The sequence below is a fragment of the Amia ocellicauda genome, chromosome 8 (genome assembly GCF_036373705.1).
Source record: "Amia ocellicauda isolate fAmiCal2 chromosome 8, fAmiCal2.hap1, whole genome shotgun sequence".
Lineage (NCBI taxonomy): Eukaryota > Metazoa > Chordata > Actinopteri > Amiiformes > Amiidae > Amia > Amia ocellicauda.
In genome coordinates this window covers 20,317,733-20,336,783 of record NC_089857.1, presented here as the reverse complement: position 1 = coordinate 20,336,783, position 19,051 = coordinate 20,317,733, and the positions used below count along the sequence as shown (strand labels likewise).

At 40.1% G+C, this 19,051-nt stretch overlaps 1 protein-coding gene across 2 annotated transcripts in view; it reads right to left on the bottom strand.

The window, feature by feature from the left end:
• The window catches only part of dmrt1 (doublesex and mab-3 related transcription factor 1), a 20,276-nt gene extending 1,395 nt beyond the window's left edge, over window positions 1–18,881 (bottom strand). Inside the window, exons 1-5 of one of the 2 annotated variants that reach the window (XM_066710613.1) lie at window positions 18,490–18,881; window positions 16,753–16,939; window positions 13,763–13,920; window positions 9,026–9,191; window positions 108–255 (exon numbers count right to left, since the gene is read on the bottom strand). In XM_066710613.1, the coding sequence (XP_066566710.1) occupies window positions 108–255; window positions 9,026–9,191; window positions 13,763–13,920; window positions 16,753–16,939; window positions 18,490–18,786 (956 nt within the window). In that variant the 5' untranslated portion in view covers window positions 18,787–18,881. Of the gene's footprint in view, window positions 256–9,025; window positions 9,192–13,762; window positions 13,921–16,752; window positions 16,940–18,489 lie in introns of both variants that reach the window. The other variant, XM_066710614.1, reaches the window with a different exon arrangement.
• Window positions 18,882–19,051: the final 170 nt, after the last annotated feature.

Genomic DNA, 19,051 nt, shown 5'->3' with positions numbered 1-19,051 from the left:
CACATACACTCTATAAGGGGTGACCCAAATAAACTCGCAGCTCGAGACAACTCCAGGGGCGTGAGGCTGCAGCCCCCTGGGCCCCATCCACGGGCTCCCACACTCACTCGCTGGCCCCCTCGATGACGGTGTCCACCGTGAAGCCGCCGGACTCGGGGCTTATCTCGCATTCCTGCTTGCTGCTGTCGGAGGAAGCCAGGTTGTTGATGGACAGGCAGCCCAGGCCCAACTCCTGGGCACCAGAGGGTCCAAAAACTTTCAAGAGAGAGAACAAGGACAAGTGTTTTGGACACTGGAGCTCATTTGGAATATACCTGTTAAATGCATCTGTTTTCTTGCTGTTATACTCATCATATATCAGTATCACAATATCCTTCACAGATGTTTATCAAATGTCCATGTATTCTTTTTAACCATTTGTCATTTAATTACCGGTGTGGTTCAATACACTTCCTAATTAAAGCAGATAAGGGTCTAACTCCTAAATCTGCATCTGATGTGCAAAGATCAATATGTTAGACAAATTTCCACAGGACTAATCAGCGCCACAAGATGACACTATACTGGAGTCACAGCCCAGTCACTGGACAGAGCATGAAGTGAATACAGGGCATCTGCACCACTTCACTGCCATCACTTCCCATTCATGACGGATGTAAAAGTGTGTGGGTCCAGTGAACTATGCGATCTTGCTGACCCGGCACCTGCCACTGAACTGCAAGTTAAATGAAAGCAGGAATAGCTTCCAGCCAGTGTTTTGGTTCACACACGAGAAGGTATCAGTGAGGATGATAACACGGGGGAGATGCTATCTTGTACCTGTTATTGTTTAAAAGAAGAAAAGAACAGAAAAGCAAACAAAATGAAGATTGTGATAGCAAAAATGATAGTTGTGTTGAGTCAGAAAACTTAAGATAGTAGCTTGAATGTAAGTTGGTGTAGAAAAGACACATGATGCTTTTAAAAGCCCTGTCATGACAAAGAGGGAATATAGATTATCAATGTAACATACTTATTTTATTTATAACATATATAATTAAAAATATATATATTGTAATCAAAGTACATATTTCCAAGACACATATTATTGTCAGCGGAGAGAGTACCTCACAAAGATTTAATTTTGTTTAGTTTCTAGATGTTCAATATAAACTCTCTGGGTAACCGTGGCAACTGTTTGTGCATCAGAAATATTTAGTTTGATCACAATAAACATTTACAATTTGATAATAACCCTGTATAGATTACATATTTGAAATACAGATTTTATCTTACTGATTACAAAGCCTTTTCATTGCAAAATGTGCTTGTGAAATCACACTAGGTTTTAGTCTAGCTTAAATTATAATAAATAATAAATAATAAACAAACAAAAAATATACATATTTGACACCTAAATTAACATAATATAAGCACAGTTCAGTTTAAATGTATAGAGGGGAGTCCCAATTGGATAACAAATGAAATGTTCCCAGGCGGCAGTGAAAAATGTTCACCTTCAGTGCAAAAGAGCAAAAATCTATTTCCCAAACAAGCAGGGCCTCTGTAAGCCCCACTTTCATTATGTATATGAGAACCAGGAATATTACTGTGTTGAAATTGTCTATCAAGTTACAAGTCAAGGAAGATACATGAACCCAATTCAAAAGGTTCCTGACCTTCATAACCCTAAGCAAATATCAGCGGAGTTCAAATCCACCCACAGCCCCCTTTATCTCCTGTCTCCCATGGATGTAATTAAGGAGCAACTGTGCTGAGTAATTTCTCTCCTCATTAACTTTCTGATTGGTTTCTGCCTCAGTATTCTGCCGGGCTGCAGTTTGTCACCAATTCCAAACGGGCAATCGTTAATACTAATGTTTGTGTAGCTAACTGTATGGGCTTTTCATGGCGTCGTGTACAGCAATAACGGTGAAAGGGTGGATTAGTGATCCTGTGTTAATTCGCTTTGTATTCATCAAGGAGAAATCTATGATGTAATTAGCAAAATGCATTGGTAGCCGTGTTGTTAAGTCATTTGTAGGCAGCTAAATCACAGCAGGGTATACAGTGCGCTGACATGTTAAGTGTCACTGCTTATTATGTTTGATTATCTCCATCGTACAATTTAATACAGATTACTGTCAAGGGGTTCAATGACATGAAAAATCGCATTTGTTTTAATTCCACAGTGACTTTCTGCCCAGCTAAAGAAATCCCACACACTAGTCATAAAAATGCAAATAGAAATCTATTATTTCCTTTAGATTTCTGATAATAATAATAATAAAAATAAAACATATTTAGTTTGGTTTACCAAAATAGATGGCTTTTTACTTTGTGCATTAAATAGTAGCTGAATGCAAACTAACACTATATATGAATCTTAAATACTCCATTCAGACAATTTTACTTTCTATTATTTCATCGTATTTTTAATTTCATTTTCATGTAAATATGCCCCTAAATTTGTCTATGCTAATAGTCATTTAACAGGCTTATCTAGAGCAGTTATACCACAGAGACAGAGCAGACAGGAGCACATTACCTCTCCTGCCAGTGTGCGAAGAAAAGTACAAGACAAAGGCTTCCCATCATGCAGAAAAAAGTGAAAATAATTCAACTTGACTGGTAGTTTAAATAATTATGTGTGTTGCTGTAAAATACTATAGAAACAAGAGAAGGCTTTACTTCATACATTCAAAAGAAGCAATTCCCCACTGATGAACTTTTGCCCTTTTCACCCATGTTCCAAGTTATTACGATTATCTTAGATTTCCAAGGTATTAAACAGTCTTTGTGTGTTTAAAAAAAAACAAAAAAAAAGGCCTCCACAATTTCTGGCATTACGAACAAGGAACAAAAGCACAGATGTGAAAGGGGAAAGTAATTCGCCCTGATGTATTGTGGATTAGTGCTTTCTTGTTCGGTTCATACCTGTACTCCCGGCTCAGGAGGGGTTTTGGATAACACTTTCATAACGAAGTAAATAAAATGATGTCAACAGGATGATAGACTCAAACACACTCATGTATATAATGTCTGTGCGAGTGTTTGTATGGATATGTGTTTGTGTATAGCAAAACATGTCTGAATATTTATGTTTATTTGTTAAAAGTAAGATTGCGAATGTTTAAATAAACCAAACTGTCATCAAAGCAAATGGGTGAATAAATGTGAAAGTGTAAACTGTACTTGGTCTCTTGGTAATCACAACTTACTGGCAAATGCCCTGCTTTGCTTATTTATTTATTTGTTCTTTCATTCACTCACACATTCATTCGTTCAATGGAAGTCTCTGAATTAGGTTTTGGAGCTATGGTTTTGATTGCAGACCAGTAATTGTGGTTTATCAGAAAGAAATTGACAATACTAGTAGTCTAGTACCAAACCTAAATTGCACCTTACTGAGGTCAATAAGGTGCAATTTAGGTTTTGGTTCTAGACTACTAATATTGTCATAGTAGTTTCATACTATAACATTCTAGATTCATCCCATTCTTTAGGGTTAGGCATTTTTAGTATTTCATAATACAGTGGGAGTGCATTATTTCCCCAATAAGAAATTAGATGTATTTTTCGTACAAATATGAAAACTTATTTGGTATATTAATTAGATTAATTTAAATATAACTAGGTGTTATAAATTATGTTTATATAGCTGTTTCAAGCAGTTATGGGGTTATATCTGTGGGAGTGTCTTAAGGATAGATTCATAATAAAGACTACTTTTATTCACACTTTACACAAATAAAATGTGTGTGTGCGCATGATGTCCATGCTGCACTCATGAGGTGAACAATGATTCATAGAGAGTTCATTTTCAGGTGAATTAGAAGCTGTTCTGGGGTTAAGCAGCCCCATAATGCAACAAAAGTGTGGAGTGGTTGAAGAACTATGATATTGAGTCACAGATGCATATATTTTATTTTATATCCAAGTCTGGCCTTATGTTTCAAAGAGGATCACATCAAATTCTTACAATAATAATTTTCTATGTAATTAGTATAGTAAATATATAGTCAATAAGAGAAACAAAAGAGAATCCATGACTTTCCCTTTCTGAAAAGGCACAAAAATGCCTGCAAAGGGACAGTCTCTAAATGTAGTCTGTTCTGTGTTGTTCTGTGAGCTAAAGAGATAGAGATATTATTTTTATTTTCAGTCTTTATTATGATAACGAATCTCTTGATCTGCAGTAGATCCAATAGATCTGTTTAAACAGGCACAGGGAGAGCAGTTTGGTTTATACCAGATGTTAAGCAGTAATCACGTCTTTTCACTGTATTCTTCACCTCTAACTACACGTCACTGTTCTCTTAATACAACAGAGGGGGCACTTAAATCCCCATTAGAGCGCCATTAGAAAGTGTGCCCAGTAGTTTGTGGTCACTGACAAGAGGAATCACAGAGAGGTCAGAGGGTAATTAAACAGTTAATGACCTCTGCACCTTTATTGTTAGCTAATCTGCACTGAATGAAAATGAGTCGTTCAAAAGCCAAGTGTTCCCCTTTGGAATCAGCACTACTGATAATGATGAACCCATCAAACCTATCTATCTAACCTTACCTTCAATACACAACATGACTGGAAAGGACACACACTCAATCCCCCTCACTCTCCACTCCACACAATTGGTGGAAATGTTAAAGCTACAAAAATGCACTTTTACCAATACTGTGGTAAAGTGAAACAAAATCTAAAACGCTGATTCGAAGAGAACATTTGTTGTTGTTCTTGGTTTGTTTTCATCCCAAACAGTGCTATATAAAAACTGCTTTTCATTTACACAGAAAAGAGGAACAAAATGCTACCCAAAGTTTAATTTACATAATAGGACAAAATATACATAACTCTCGGAAGAGGAAGTCAGCTTAAATCTAGTACGTCTTTAATGTAAAGCGAATATATTTTTAAGTTACAGGACGATTCTGATGGAAGACTTTAAAGTGCCATCCTCATTTTGTTCAACATTTCCTCTTTTCTCCGCAGCGCATCACAGACACCGGACTGCAGACATAAAACACCGGCCCTTGTCTTCTTAATCTCTCTCTCAGCCGCAGGCAAGTGCTAATGGAGATGTTGTACAAGGCATTACAAGTGTGCTTGGGCCAGCAGCAAGCAATTACACTGGTATTTAACCAATCTATAGCTGTTGAGGAGAGCGTTTAGTGTGCCAGTCAGGAGTGTAGGACAGGGTGACACCGAGGATCCACTCATCTGTCCCCTGCAGCCCTGGACACATCTCAGCTAAGTTACACATTAAGGGAAAGACTGGCTGTTTATGTCCTGGCGAACTGAAAGAGACAGCTGCTTATTCCCTTATCTATAGCTGCTGATTTACAATCAATGCGATTCAAAAAACTAAGCCCTGTGAAGAACGCAAGAAAAAAACAACACTGTGTGATTTATATAGGCTTCATTCTTAACTTTATTTGATATGCAGTTTCTGTTTTTGTTAAAGGTGAATTTCCATGCTGTGAAGTGTGAAGTAATGCAGGACTATGTGGATATTTTCTACAGTGGGGCATATGTCCCCTTTAACAGATGCCCATGTGGGGTATCTGCCCAGCTTTGGCTACCACGTGAGGGATGCCCATTTTGTATCCGTGCCATTGAGTGCTGGATTAATACATGTATACCGCATTGCTGCAGAAGAGCAGCAACCCCCAGTACGTTATGTAATCTTACTCCACTTCCAAATGGATTTTAATACAACCCGTCTGTGTATTGATTGCTCTTGAAAAGGAATGGGCATGCTTTTGTCGGGTTTATTTTATTTGCCCTGCTACGATGAATAGATCCTGTATGTATGATAACCCACACTTCAGGGTAGACAAGGGTTGCAAACGTTGCAATCGCCAGTATAATATCAAAAGGTTAGAAACATGATCTCCGCAAATGTCAGAATTTGTTAAAAGGATATAAATGGTAATTAAATTGCAGAAGTCAATAAGTTGAATTTATAAATACAAGCCACTGCCATCCGTTTTTTCCTGCCTCAAATGCTGCCGTCCAGTTGGATTTTAAATTGGAAAATCAGGAAATGTCTGAAAAGTTGTATTAGCACTAACATTTTCATAGATAAACAATACAAATCCAGCTCAGAAAGCAAATAAAAACATCAGTGAGCTATTCTTTTAAAGGTCATTAAAAATTCCAGCATATTCGGATACATTTTCCACACTGGTCTCAGTCTGCGTTGGCAGTGTGTCCCTGTGTGTTTTTAAATTCTGAGCTGCCCAACAGCCTTGACACCCTGCAGCCTTAAAAGCAAAAACCTGGACAGAAAAATTTACAGTTTGTTTGCAGGGAACCCACTGGTTCTGATGAAAGAAAACTAACTTTGAACACTCGCAAAAAACAAAGCTGTCTCATATAACACTAAAATTCCTACATAACTCAATCTGGGCATCTCATCTGGTGTGAACTGCACTCATTCCCAGTGTAAACCCTGGCAGGCTGCGCAGTGATATACTGTAATGTCACATCCCAATCTGGATTTACAGTAAAGGGCTGCTGACTAGCTTCAGAGCCGTAAACACTGCGGAGAGGTGTATTTCACACTGAGCTGGTTTTTATGAAGAACACTTCACCGCCCTGCAATGCTGCCACGATGATGGATGGTGAAAGACGCATGACAAGCTTCATCATTGTTTGTAAATCTTAACTGTTCCTGCTCACTAACTCCAGAGGCAATTTTCAAAGACAGCAGCCGACGGAAGGACAGCGTCGCACTCCTGAAGGTTATTTGCCCTGTATTTGGCCAACTGATGACTTGCAAAGAGAAATAAATGTGGCACGCCTTCAGCCCAAGGTAGCGCTCTAAAATGTTAACGGTTCTGCACCGTGGAAAGTACACTCCATCCTCATTACAGCGATCTTCTCTTCGGGACGACTCCAGTGTGAATTAGGACAGAAGAGGCGACTGAGACAAGGCCCACCGTGGAAAAATCACTGATCACGTTGAATTAAAAAAAACATCACGACAGGCAGTGTCACTGTTGTGGGTTTCAATACCCAAATACAATGATTATACAATTTTTGCACAGCTATTTCCGGATATTTTTTTTATAAAGGGCACTGCAATTCATGTCTGCTGGGATTAAGCTGTAATAATCACAGAATGGCATTCCACTGCCAGAATAGGAGAAAACAATACATAAAAGAAAGTTAGCAAGACCAGTTTTAATAACGCACAGTATGTATCTGAAAGTTATTACTTATGTAATATTGTAAAATACTGTGAATGCTTACAGCTTCAGGTCTTTTGGAACATTTTGCATTATGTACATGTTAACTTTAAAGGCGGTAGTTTGGAGAAATCCTTACTGTGTGACAGATATTTTAAGGCAGTGGTTCTCAATCCTGGACCCATACCCTGCTTGTTTTTGTTCCAACCCAGCTCTCAATTATTTAATTGAACCCTTAACTGAACTAATAATTTCTTAAATCGGAGCCTTTTAATTATTTTTAACAGTAGAAGTTAAGTGTACAATTGTATAAAGAATGTATTATCTTATTACGGAACCAACTTTTTATCAGTTTACGATCAAATGTAATCAAATTACTTCAATTAAGGGTTCAATTAAGTAATTGAGAGCTCTGTTGGAACAAAAACCAGCAGAGTAGGGGTCCCCCAGGACCAGGATTGAGAACCACTGCTATAGGTACTCCAGTAGCCCCTCGTGTCTGAACGGATGTGTAAGTTACTCTGTTCCTTTCTGGAATTTGTACTTCAGAAGGAGGGTCTTCAGCTCAGATTCTCCTCAAAGGTGTCCCATCACTGTGAAGGACGCAGTTGTTCTTATTTTACTACTATCTCATCGAGTCTCATTTCATATGGCCTTTCTTACAGATATTGGGGGGTGCTACTGCTGTAATCACTTTATATGGCATTCCTATTCCCCCGGCTCTCTGATGACCTTCCAGGGCTGTTCACATTGTAGCAAGCCTTACATCATGCAGACCGATCTGAACGGCACTTCTCTATATGCTATCTGACACAGGGCAGATGCCAGAACATTGTTCTTCTGTTGTCCACTGTTTATTCCACCCTGGTATCATTTACTGTCCTTTAAATTCATGGACTGAGATCATTTGAGTTATCGCTAGTAATTGTACTGTTTGTGCCATCTCTTGTTGATAGAAGCGGTGTCGCTGATCTGACAATGGGGGAGGGGCACCTCCAATGATAACAGTTAATCTCAGTCATTGACAGGCAGGATAGCCACGCAAGGTCACAGCTTGCCCCCCCCACACTTAAAAGTTCTTCATTGTGTGAGTACACTGTGGAATTAGTGTAGACCAGTATGTTAAATCACAATTTCTATGTTTGGTATTGTTTTGCTGATGTTTGGCTTTTTGAAGAGCTAGAACATAGTCTGAATAGCTTTTGAAGTGTTTAGAGATATACAGAAATTATAACGCTCCCCAGTTTGTAGCAACATATATGCGATAGAATATACTTATTCGATTTAACTATAGCTTTTGGGACATCAGCTACATGATAAAGTAATCAGACTTGCTAATCTCATCCTCTCTCAATCCTGGATTTATGAAATGGAAGAAGTGAGTGGACCACCCACTTCTTTTGAGTGTTTTAGTTTTGTAATGATGCATGTCAAGCCATCCTGATGATGTGAGTGCTACCCTCATAGTAAAACAAAGGAAACCCTACACTGGGAGATTGATAAGCAAAGCCCAGCACGTGACAAACTCAACACACTGTTCCAGCCCATATCAGTCCCCAATAACTGACACCAAGCCTCTGAGAGGAGCCCTCCAGGAATGTTAAAATGGCAAGTTTCAAACCACAAAGACAAACTCCAAACAGTGTTGCAACCTTTGGACGAATATTTAGTATGTACCTGTCATCTCTTCAATTTAACAGCGTCAGTAAATGTTTTTAATATTTTAGTGTTTCTACAGCGCCCATGGGTTTACTGTAGGTCTCCCCCAGATGTACTCGTCGGGGCTCTTGATAACACTCTTGATAAAAATTCATGGGCCTTTGAGAGCGGGGACGTAAAGCACCGTACTCACTGCTCGTCTTTGGCTCCGGGAAGTTGTCGTCCAGGGTGAAAATCTGGGGCATGCAGGCAGCGGAGCCCAAGCCCGGGCTCAGGTAGGACGCGGCGGAGTAATAGGAGTGCATCCGATACTGGGGCGACACGTTGTGGCTGGACAGGCAGGCCTCATTGTTCTGCATCTGGGCAGCAGACAAAAACGGAAGAGAAGGGACTTCAGAGCGGTCCAGTGGTTCCTTTTCGCTGGGGAACCAGATGGAATTAAATAACTCTACTAACAGTGTATTTCACAGGACACAAATAATAAAGAACACGGAGAAATAAGGGTTAATAGAAATTGCTCATCTGATGAACACACAAGTTAAACCTTGCCACTGGAGGGAAACTTTCTTAATCTTCTCTAAACTTTTCCTTATAAAACACATAGGGGATTGGGGAGATGGGGGAACCAAATTTCTGATAAAGCAAATGTCATAATGGCACAGAGATAATTGATAAGAGACACTTATGTATAAGATTTAATATTTTTAACACAGCAGAATGTTTTTAAAGGCTGTGGTGTGAAATATTCATAAGAGATTAAAAAAAAAAAAAAAGTGATTTAACGTTACATTAGTAGTACTAGTAACAACACATAAGACTTCTACAACCTTCTGGGTTACCTGAACAAATCCAGGTATCCAGTAAAGTAGGACTCAGAGAATTTTCAATTTATGTTTTATAGAATTTGATTTCTGTCAGGCAATATTTCATCCTTTATTGTCCACACGATCAATTTACTGTGTGACAGGTTTATGAAGTGTTATTTAAACTTCGCTCTTATTACTTATGATAAATATAGGAGAGATTAAACTAGAAATTTCAAATTCTACAAACCACACAAGTCTGAAACAATTTGTAGTCAGGAACAGAAAAAAATAAGTCATTAATAGACAAAGGAAACGTTTTTATGGGAGTAGGGTGCAGTGTCGCATTACATTTTGTTAGGATACTTTCCATATAGACCATAAACCATAAAAGCATAAACTGTACCTTTTCAGGTCATATGTATAAGAGAAGGTCAGTTGCAATGGTCTGTATTTATTTGATAAATGTAAACCCTGTTGTTTAATTACATACAACAGAAATACTGTATATAATATTATGGTTCATAACCCCATTATTCAAAACTCCCTAGGAAATAATACATATTACTTCCATATGTTTATACATTTATATCTGTTATGACCTAAAACAAATCAAAATGGAATGTAAAAATGTTAGGTAATCAGAGTAAATAAATTATAATTTAAAGCCACACAATAATCTGGATTCAAAAAAAATAATATCTGGAATTTTGGTGCTCAGCTCTCAAACTACTCCTAAAAACATTATTATTAACTTTAAAAAAAATCCAGAGGAAAAAAAAAAAAAGTTGCTGCTGTGCTTCCTACCTACCTGAAGGTTTCTTATCTGGCACCATCAGATGTCTGCATTATGTGCACCACCCTTATATTTTCATTTTCTACCTGCATTTCGCCATATTTCTCTCAATGTATTCTAAGACTGAAGATATGTGCTGAGATAAACCTAAGCCAGGGTATATGTATATCCAACACAGGACTGGCATGTGTGCATTCATTTGTGCTTTAAATAGATAACATGAATGCACAATACATATATACACACACATATATATATATATATATATATATATATATATATATATATATATATATACACACATATATATATATACATATACATATATATAAAAAACACACACATGCACAATATCTGCACAAGTGTACATGTATATGGTATGAATGCATATCTGTATGTGAAGTGTATGCACACGATGCACAGGGCTTTCATTTTTCACTCCTCTTGGGTTTCAGCTTTTGAAAATAATGGAGGTTTGATTTTGCAATGCAATCTGACTCAATCACCACAATAGTTCACAGTCTGTCTGCAGATGTTGTGCCACTTCTTGCTACAGAACCATCAATGTTCAGTTCAGCAGTATCTCTGAACCGAAGACACAAGCTGCCGGTCTGAAGTCACACACACACACTTTTATTGCAGTAAGTGAAAAACAAAACATTACAGTACAAAACATTTTCTCATTAGGGGGCTGAACTATTCACTAACATGCACTTGTCCAATATATTTCACTTCAGAACAAAATATATTAGATACGTTTTTAATCTGTAAGAAGCAAACTAAGCAGAATTTCACTTTTTTCCACTGACATTTGCTGTAGCCAAGTGACAGAACACTGTAGCCAAAAAAAAAAAAACAGAGCATTTGTTAATTTTTTCAAATTTTCATTTGCTGCAGCAGATTTCTCTCTCGCTGTCTATGTACATTTTCAAATGCTGGGAATTTGCAACCTCGTTTTCACTTTTTAGCAATAATTTTAACAAGCTGTTTAGTTCCAGACCTTAAACTACATTGAAATTGATTTACAAAATGTAAAAACAAGCTAGTAATAAAGCTCTAGAGAATCAAATTAAAATATGTGTATTGTGTTTTATGTCTGGGCTTGGGAGGTATATTATGAGATTCCTGGTTGAGTCTTAAAAATAAGAAGCACTTTTTTCATATTGTTTTTAAATTAGCCCAATGTTCGCCAGTCTAAGTATTTGACCATGAATGGGGGTTTCACTAGACCGCAGACTACAGTTCACTAAACACTAAGTTGAAGTACTGAATTAAGCAATCACTACATGGGTCAGAACATGTTTTTAAAGTGTAAAATGTGCAATCAATTGAAAACTGATGCTGTTAATACTTGTAAATGATCAACATTCTCAAATCTATTAATAAATTATACATTCCTTATATTTAAATCTTCAAAATGCATCCTTATACATCCATTTTATTTGCCAGAGAGTGCACTTTCTTTTTCCCAACAGCATAATGCGATGCCTTCTCCGTGCCCTGCTTGATAGACAATATAATTAACCTTTGCAATTCTGTTCCAAGCTGCTGTTGCTTGACAGAGGCAGTGACCCCAGAACAATATGTTACCATCAGAATCTCAACTGCGCTGACACCCTGAGCTATAGCTCTATCAGCGCCATTGGAGAATAAAACACTCAGATTAGATCCTTGAAGAAATATAGATTTAATTTGTTTCACACATGAGTTCTCAGATACAACGAGATACTTTTTAACATAAATCTAAAAAATTAATGTCTGAAGGGATGAGGACGGTTCCCAAAGTATGAACTTGTGCACCTACATTTTGTAAGATGTAGTCGGTTGTACCAGAATATACACACAACGTTTGGGGCACACATTGTTTTAACGTTGGACTCTATTTTCAATCATGTGATATTATATTCTTCACTATTAACGTGTTTCATGGCCTGTGGATGGCGTGCGACTCCACTGGCTACTGTATTTCACCTGACGCTAGATCCTAAACGCCTCTGTGTGCAATCCTCTGGTTTAAACTGCTCACATAACAGCACCTCGGCCTTTCAGACTGACTCCACTGCATGCGATGGTTGCTAAACACCGTGTGTGCTAATTACCAAATTTGGATAAGGGTTATAGAACTCCCAGTGGCAGAATTAGTTGCAGTTCTGCCCGAGGGACTCCCAAAAATGTAAACACTGTGCAGAGGGGTAGCACACCATGAAGGCTGCACACCTTTCCGCTGTGCTCGGCCACTCAGCTGTAACGGTGGCATAACAACCATCACGGTGCATTACCGCTCTGAGAAAGGGAAGGCGACCCTGCCAGCTCCCAGATCCTGCCAACCCAAACACGCAGGCGCTGGAGTGACAGGAACCACCATCAACAACTTGCCAGTGCACTTAATCACCATTGCCTTAAAAAATAAAGATAATTGAGAGAAAAACTAAATAGAAATTTGAAAAAAATAATAATAAAAAAAATCAACAAACCCTGCGGTGTATGTGTGTGTGTGTGTGTGTGTGTGTGACCCTGCGCTGTCCTCCCACGCAGTCAGCCCTGCGAACCGCCGCACGTCTTAGCTTGTCCCCAACTATCAGGAGCAACATCGCTCGGCTGCATTGTGTCTTTAATAGGCCACTTCCAGGCCCACTTTCCATGTGTGGCCCTTACTTAAGGCCTCTTCGAATTTGCTACCTCAACTAAAACAAAACTACCTGCATCACATTGGACAAATTAAGCCTTTATTCTGGATGCTTACAAGGGCGTCCGTGCCTCTGGGTCTGAGAAAGCAGCCAATATATGCACAGCAGGGTTTTTTCTTTCATAAAGCACATAATAACATCTTCCTTCTGTGCTGAGGTAAACAAATTATGACCTTGCAATAAAAAACATGTATATACATATCCACAACTCTTGAAGTGTTCCAAGACTGAGAAGAACAAGGAATCAAATTAAACTGAGATCAATGGATACTTGAAGAAGCCAAGTTATGTCTACCCTGGACAACAAAGTAGATATTATGGAAGCAATCAAAAGAAGAGTACAAATGGATGGAGTGCATTAGGAAGAAACCGCACACCGTTGAAAGGAAATCTATGCACTTGCCTGAAGAGAAAATTATTTGATCAATGCGTACTACCAGTGCTCACTTATGGCTGTGAAGCATGGTCACTTAATGCAAAAATGATACAGAAACTGTGGACGACCCAAAGCAGCATAGAAAGATATCTGCTTGGAATAACAAGAAGAGACATAAATGAATGGATGGAGAAGCGACGGCTCTGCCTCCTGCCTGCTCTGTGTCACACATGAGTAAGTGCAGTTACAGATGATAACGCTTGGGCACCTGGTACTGCTGGTAGTTGTACAGGTTGCTGTAGTAGGCAGGGTAGCGAGACGGCTGGTAGAAGTTGCTGTAGTAGGAGGCGTCCACAATCAGGTCTGAAGTGCCCTCTGAGTGCCCCCTGCTGGCGGGAGGACTGTCCGGCACATTGGATCGGCTGCCTGGAACACAAAGACAGCAGACAGGCCAGTCAGGGGCCTCGTCACAGACTCCCGCTAAAGCCTTCCAGTAAAAAAGGATAAATCAACTTATACAGAGAGAGAGAGAGAGAGAGAGAGAGAGAGAGAGAGGAGAGAGAGAGAGGGGGGGGGGGAGAGGGAGAGACAGACCTAACAGACTGCCAGCTGGTAATCGGCGGCCCATCTCTGATAAGGCTTTGTTAACCCTCAGGTGAAGACGGACACATTCCCACCACGAGACACTCTTCCAGCAGCGCTCATACTAAGACTTTTAATCTTGCAAAAATGATGGCAGGTGACCCGCCACTCACACTTTGTACAACTGTGATCACCAGAGATCTCACTTCACATAAAAGTGATGTAACACACGTCTGCAGTGGAAAAGCCCATTCTATAACCTGCACCTTTGCCCAGACCAAAATATAAACCTAATTTGCAAAATGTATCTAGGCCTACATCACTCACAATAATACTCTAAAAATGTAACTAAGACAATTCCTACTATAGTCAATCTAGTCCAAATCTAAACAAAATCCTGCGCTACACAAACCATATGGGTCAGACTTGACAGTGGGGTTAGGGTTCATGTCAGAGTTTATGTCAGATATGAAAGATTAAGCATCACACGCCCTTGCTATCGAAACACTGACCCTCAGCCATCATTTCAGACTGGTGCTGACCCCTAAATGTCATTATAGTATCAGAGGTACAGACCTTTTTAATCTGGACTTCAATTTCAGTCATTTTGACACTGCGTTAAAAGGACGTGTTACTCTCCTGCTAATCAGTCTGAGGTTTCACTTCATCTAGGCCTAATTCTGTCAATATTAGACTTCAAGAATTACCAGACTGAATTAGGCTAATTAATTTAGATCTGCAAATATTGGATACTGTCCTTTTCTTGATATCCCTTCTTCACACAGACAGTTGTCACAATCTGGAACAAACCCCCCAGCGATGTGGTTGAAGCTGAAAATTTGGGAACATTTAAAAGTAGACTGGATAGGATCCTTGGATCACTCAGTTATTAATGAACACCAAACGAGCACAATGGGTTGAATGGCCTCCTCTCGATTGTAAACTTTCTTATGTTTCTTATCCCAAAATGCTCTGAAACCCTTTTCAATTGGTCTCTACCGTTCACACATTCATTTCATTTGAACTTTTAGCTGAGCATTATTTTTAATACAATTTTCTTCAATACTTGGGTAGTAACTCGTACAGAGACTGAAGTTCGCCCTCTGGTGGTGGCAGCTGTGAACTAGATTCACACATGAAAATAAACTGAGCTGTTTTAAAGGATTTGAAGGGGAAAGCAGTGTATGCCTTAAATGAAAGTATCTGTAGCACAAAAAAAAAACTAGGCCCCAACATAAAATTCACAGGATGAAATGCATATGGTCCCAAATTGTTGTATGAGCGAAAACACCACCACCGTAACACCGTAAGTATTTCATGGTACAGATGATCTAGGCTTTTGTCAGCAAAACACACTCCCTGCTGTCACCAGTCCAGTTCTCTGTCTTGCTGGTGAATTTCCCTGATCCGGAGAAAACAGCCTTGACCCCACTGGTATTCCACCTCCTGAACACACTATCAGAAGAACTGGAACAGCGTGTTTCTCCCACAAGACATCCTGAGGGGAATGACTGAGAGATGGCTTGCTTTGGCACCAGACAATCACCCTCGTGTTGATATGCAAGACGCTCAAATAATGGTATGTTGTTTAAAGCATTCCCTTTTACACCCATCCTAGTGAGCACAGCGTTTTAATAACTCGATTGCGGAACATAAAGCAATCAAAGAAAGTACACACTGTCCCCTGGTATTTCACATCGCATTCGCACCCCCCCCCAGCTCAGAGAGTCCGAGCAGTACAGTAATGCCTTCAATATGAACTGTGTAAGTTGATAAATGATTATTCTAATGGCTTGCTCCAACCACAAACATACTCCCGGCTTCAATCTGGAAAATGGCAGCATACAAATAATGACATTATAGTAATGACTGTTTTTGAACAGTTAATTGTCACTTTGAAGCTTTTTAAACACCTTCCTGTTCTTACTGTGTACAAAAAGACGACACAATGCCCTCGCTAAATAATTCACAACGGCCAAGTTGAAGTGCAGATCCACATCTGAACTGACGTCAACACAGAGTCAGTTTACTCCCAGATCCTTGCAGGCACAGTACTTGATAGCTCCGTGAATCAGGAAACAAGAAGTTATTTTGTGTTTATCTGTCCTAGAGCTACCTATCAGAATAACAAATTGATCGCAATGGATATGTGTCACTGAAATTGTCCAGGATACTGGAATCAAGAAGCTCGTGTCATTTCTCGACAATTACTGCATGAAAAAAAAAGCTTTACTCTGACTGCGCTACATCAATTGAGAGATGTCGGCCTCATTTTAAATAGATTGCTCAAGCTTTTTTCTTCTTTCTTGGGACAGATACATTTTTGGGTTTAAGACGTGGTATTAATACTGAAAACAACATTAGTTATTTTAGTTAATGCGAGAAACGCGATACATGTTACCCCCAATATTAAGTTTAACTAAGGACACCTTAATTAAGGACACCTTCTCCGTTTCAGGAGGAATTTTCCCTAAAAGACTGGACCGATCAATGGCAACCTTCCCAGAAATCTCTGTTGATACTGATTGAGGACTTCCACTATTTTGTCTTTTCTGGGGGCTTTGTAACGCTATAGAGGTGACAGAAGAAGAAATATGCAGAATAAATGTTCACGGCTGAAAACACTCGATCGGCTCGGCCCAGAGAGACGAGCAGTGCCATGTGAGTGTGCCGTACCTGTGGCAGGTGGGGTCAGCGCCGTGCTGGCGGACGCTGAAGGAGGGGACTTGCCCCGGCCAGAGTACAGGCAGGCTCTCTCCGCAGCGGACGCCTCGTTCTTGATCACGATGTCTGTGTTGGGCAGAGGAACCGGGCTGCAAATCCCCATCTCCTCCTCTTGCGCCTGTTGTCTGCGAAGAGCCACCTGCAGCCAAGAGGGAGAGCGGTGGGCTGAGAGGACACGACCAACGCGTGATAACGGCACAATAAAGACCTAAATATTGCAAAGCACACAGTGGATTTGCTGGTGTTCTGACCAACCGAGCTTCCTTATCAGCATGTATTTTAACCCTTCAAACCCTAAAAAGCTCATCCTGCAATCTCTGCATAAATAGCAAATTGGTCACTATGAAATAACACTGGCGAAACCATTTTTAATGTACATAATTATTACCAGCAGATTTAGGGTCATGTTCACTGCGCACGTGTAGTTTCGATAGTAGCTCATTGAGACAAGTAGCTCAGTTTGTCAGAAAAGCAGGTTTTGAGCAAGGCTGCAGCCACAATATAATCATAAAGTGGATTGAGGCTATGCTGCCAATAATAATAATATGTATATTATTTATTTCTTAGCAGACAAGATACAAGAGCATTATGAAAGTGCAATACAGTCTAAAAATGACAGATCAAATTACAGGTTAAAAACTACATAAGTGCATAAGAAAATACAGTTAATACAAGTCCTAATAGTGACAAATGTCAAATGCAGATGCAACAATTTTTCATTTTATTTGCATTTGTAAAACAAACGTATTATTTCATATTCAACTAACATATTTAATTTATACAAAATTCAGAATGTTTTAATTGAATGCATCTTACATAAAAACAAACCCCAACACTTGTTCACAGGCCACAGAAGAAATGTGATACATCTTGGCATCCTATTACATTTTTATTTATTTTTGTGAAAAAAGATGTAAAGCTTTTGTAAAGTAATTCAAATTACTGATGATGACTACCAGAGAATTACGCTTCAATTTAATTAATGCCAACTTTAATTCTAGTAGTTGTAGAATGCTTACGAACAAAATGCAATTTTAACTTATTTATGGATTCGGTTTTATCAAAATCAGGGGCATTTACTATGTACTCAAAATTACTACAGCATAAAAAATTGTTCAAATTGAATATACAGATAAAGAAGATTATATATACAGCTCCCAAGTGTGATCAAAGCAACACGTTAGCGGTCGTTTCATCAAGTGCGCCGTTTACCTTCAGAGTAGCCACATCACTGGCATCAATACACATCTGAAAATCGTCAATATGTTTGTAATCTAACAATAAACACTTATCATCACTATTTCATTTCGTTACTTTATGTCACTTCTCTTGGCCAACATAGATACTATATTCGGTAGATACTAGAAAAGCAAAGAGAATACCCAGCTGAAGGGTTTCTCTAGATCATTTCCATAATTTACAAGGTTAATCAAAACCTGAAGATGGTCCGCTCATGCGCAAAACCTTAATAGCGTTTAAACAAAGCGCGCACATGGTGCCAGGCCTCCTTCCCTGCAAACGCGGCTGCATTCAACCCACTGACCCTGCGTTGTCGAAGCATTGTTTTTATTTAGTGATGTATAAAATGTCATCTGCTAGATGAGGTCTGGCAAATAATCATACGCGTATTAATTAAACACGCTATAAAGCGACTAAAAGGCGCGCACGCCAGCCGTACGGAGCGTCTACCTGCGCCGCCATGACCCTCTGGCGCTCGGCGATCAGCTTGCACTTCTGGCACTGGCAGTCCCTCCAGTTGCAAAATCGCTTGTGGCCCTTCAGGGGCGACACGTAGCCGTGGTTCCTGCACCGGGAGCACTTGGGCATCCGAGGGGGCTTCTTGCCGGCGTGGGACGGGGAGAATGGCCCGGGACAGTCCGGCAGCTGCCTCGCCGGCTCGTCGTCGCTCATGTCTGCCGGGACGGCGCAGCGGGAGTCGGTGTCGAAGTCGTCCTGCGCCGGGGTGGGAGCGGGAGGGGAGTTCATTCTAACAGCCCGTGTGTCCGGGGGCTGCAGTGTGCGCAGAGCTGGCAGTCAGACGCAGTGCTGCAGTGTGCCGGCTGCCGGCTGCCAAACTCATCGCCTGCGTGAGGACTTGGCGCGACCTGCGCATTCCGCGGGCGTGGGGCGATGGGGAGGGTCCCTGCTGTCCGCCGCGCCCGGGACCTGCCTGCAGCACGACAGCGGCCCCAGAGCTGGGCATGCCCTGTGCCCCCGCTGCCCCCGCTGCCCCCGCTGCCTGTGCAGCAGC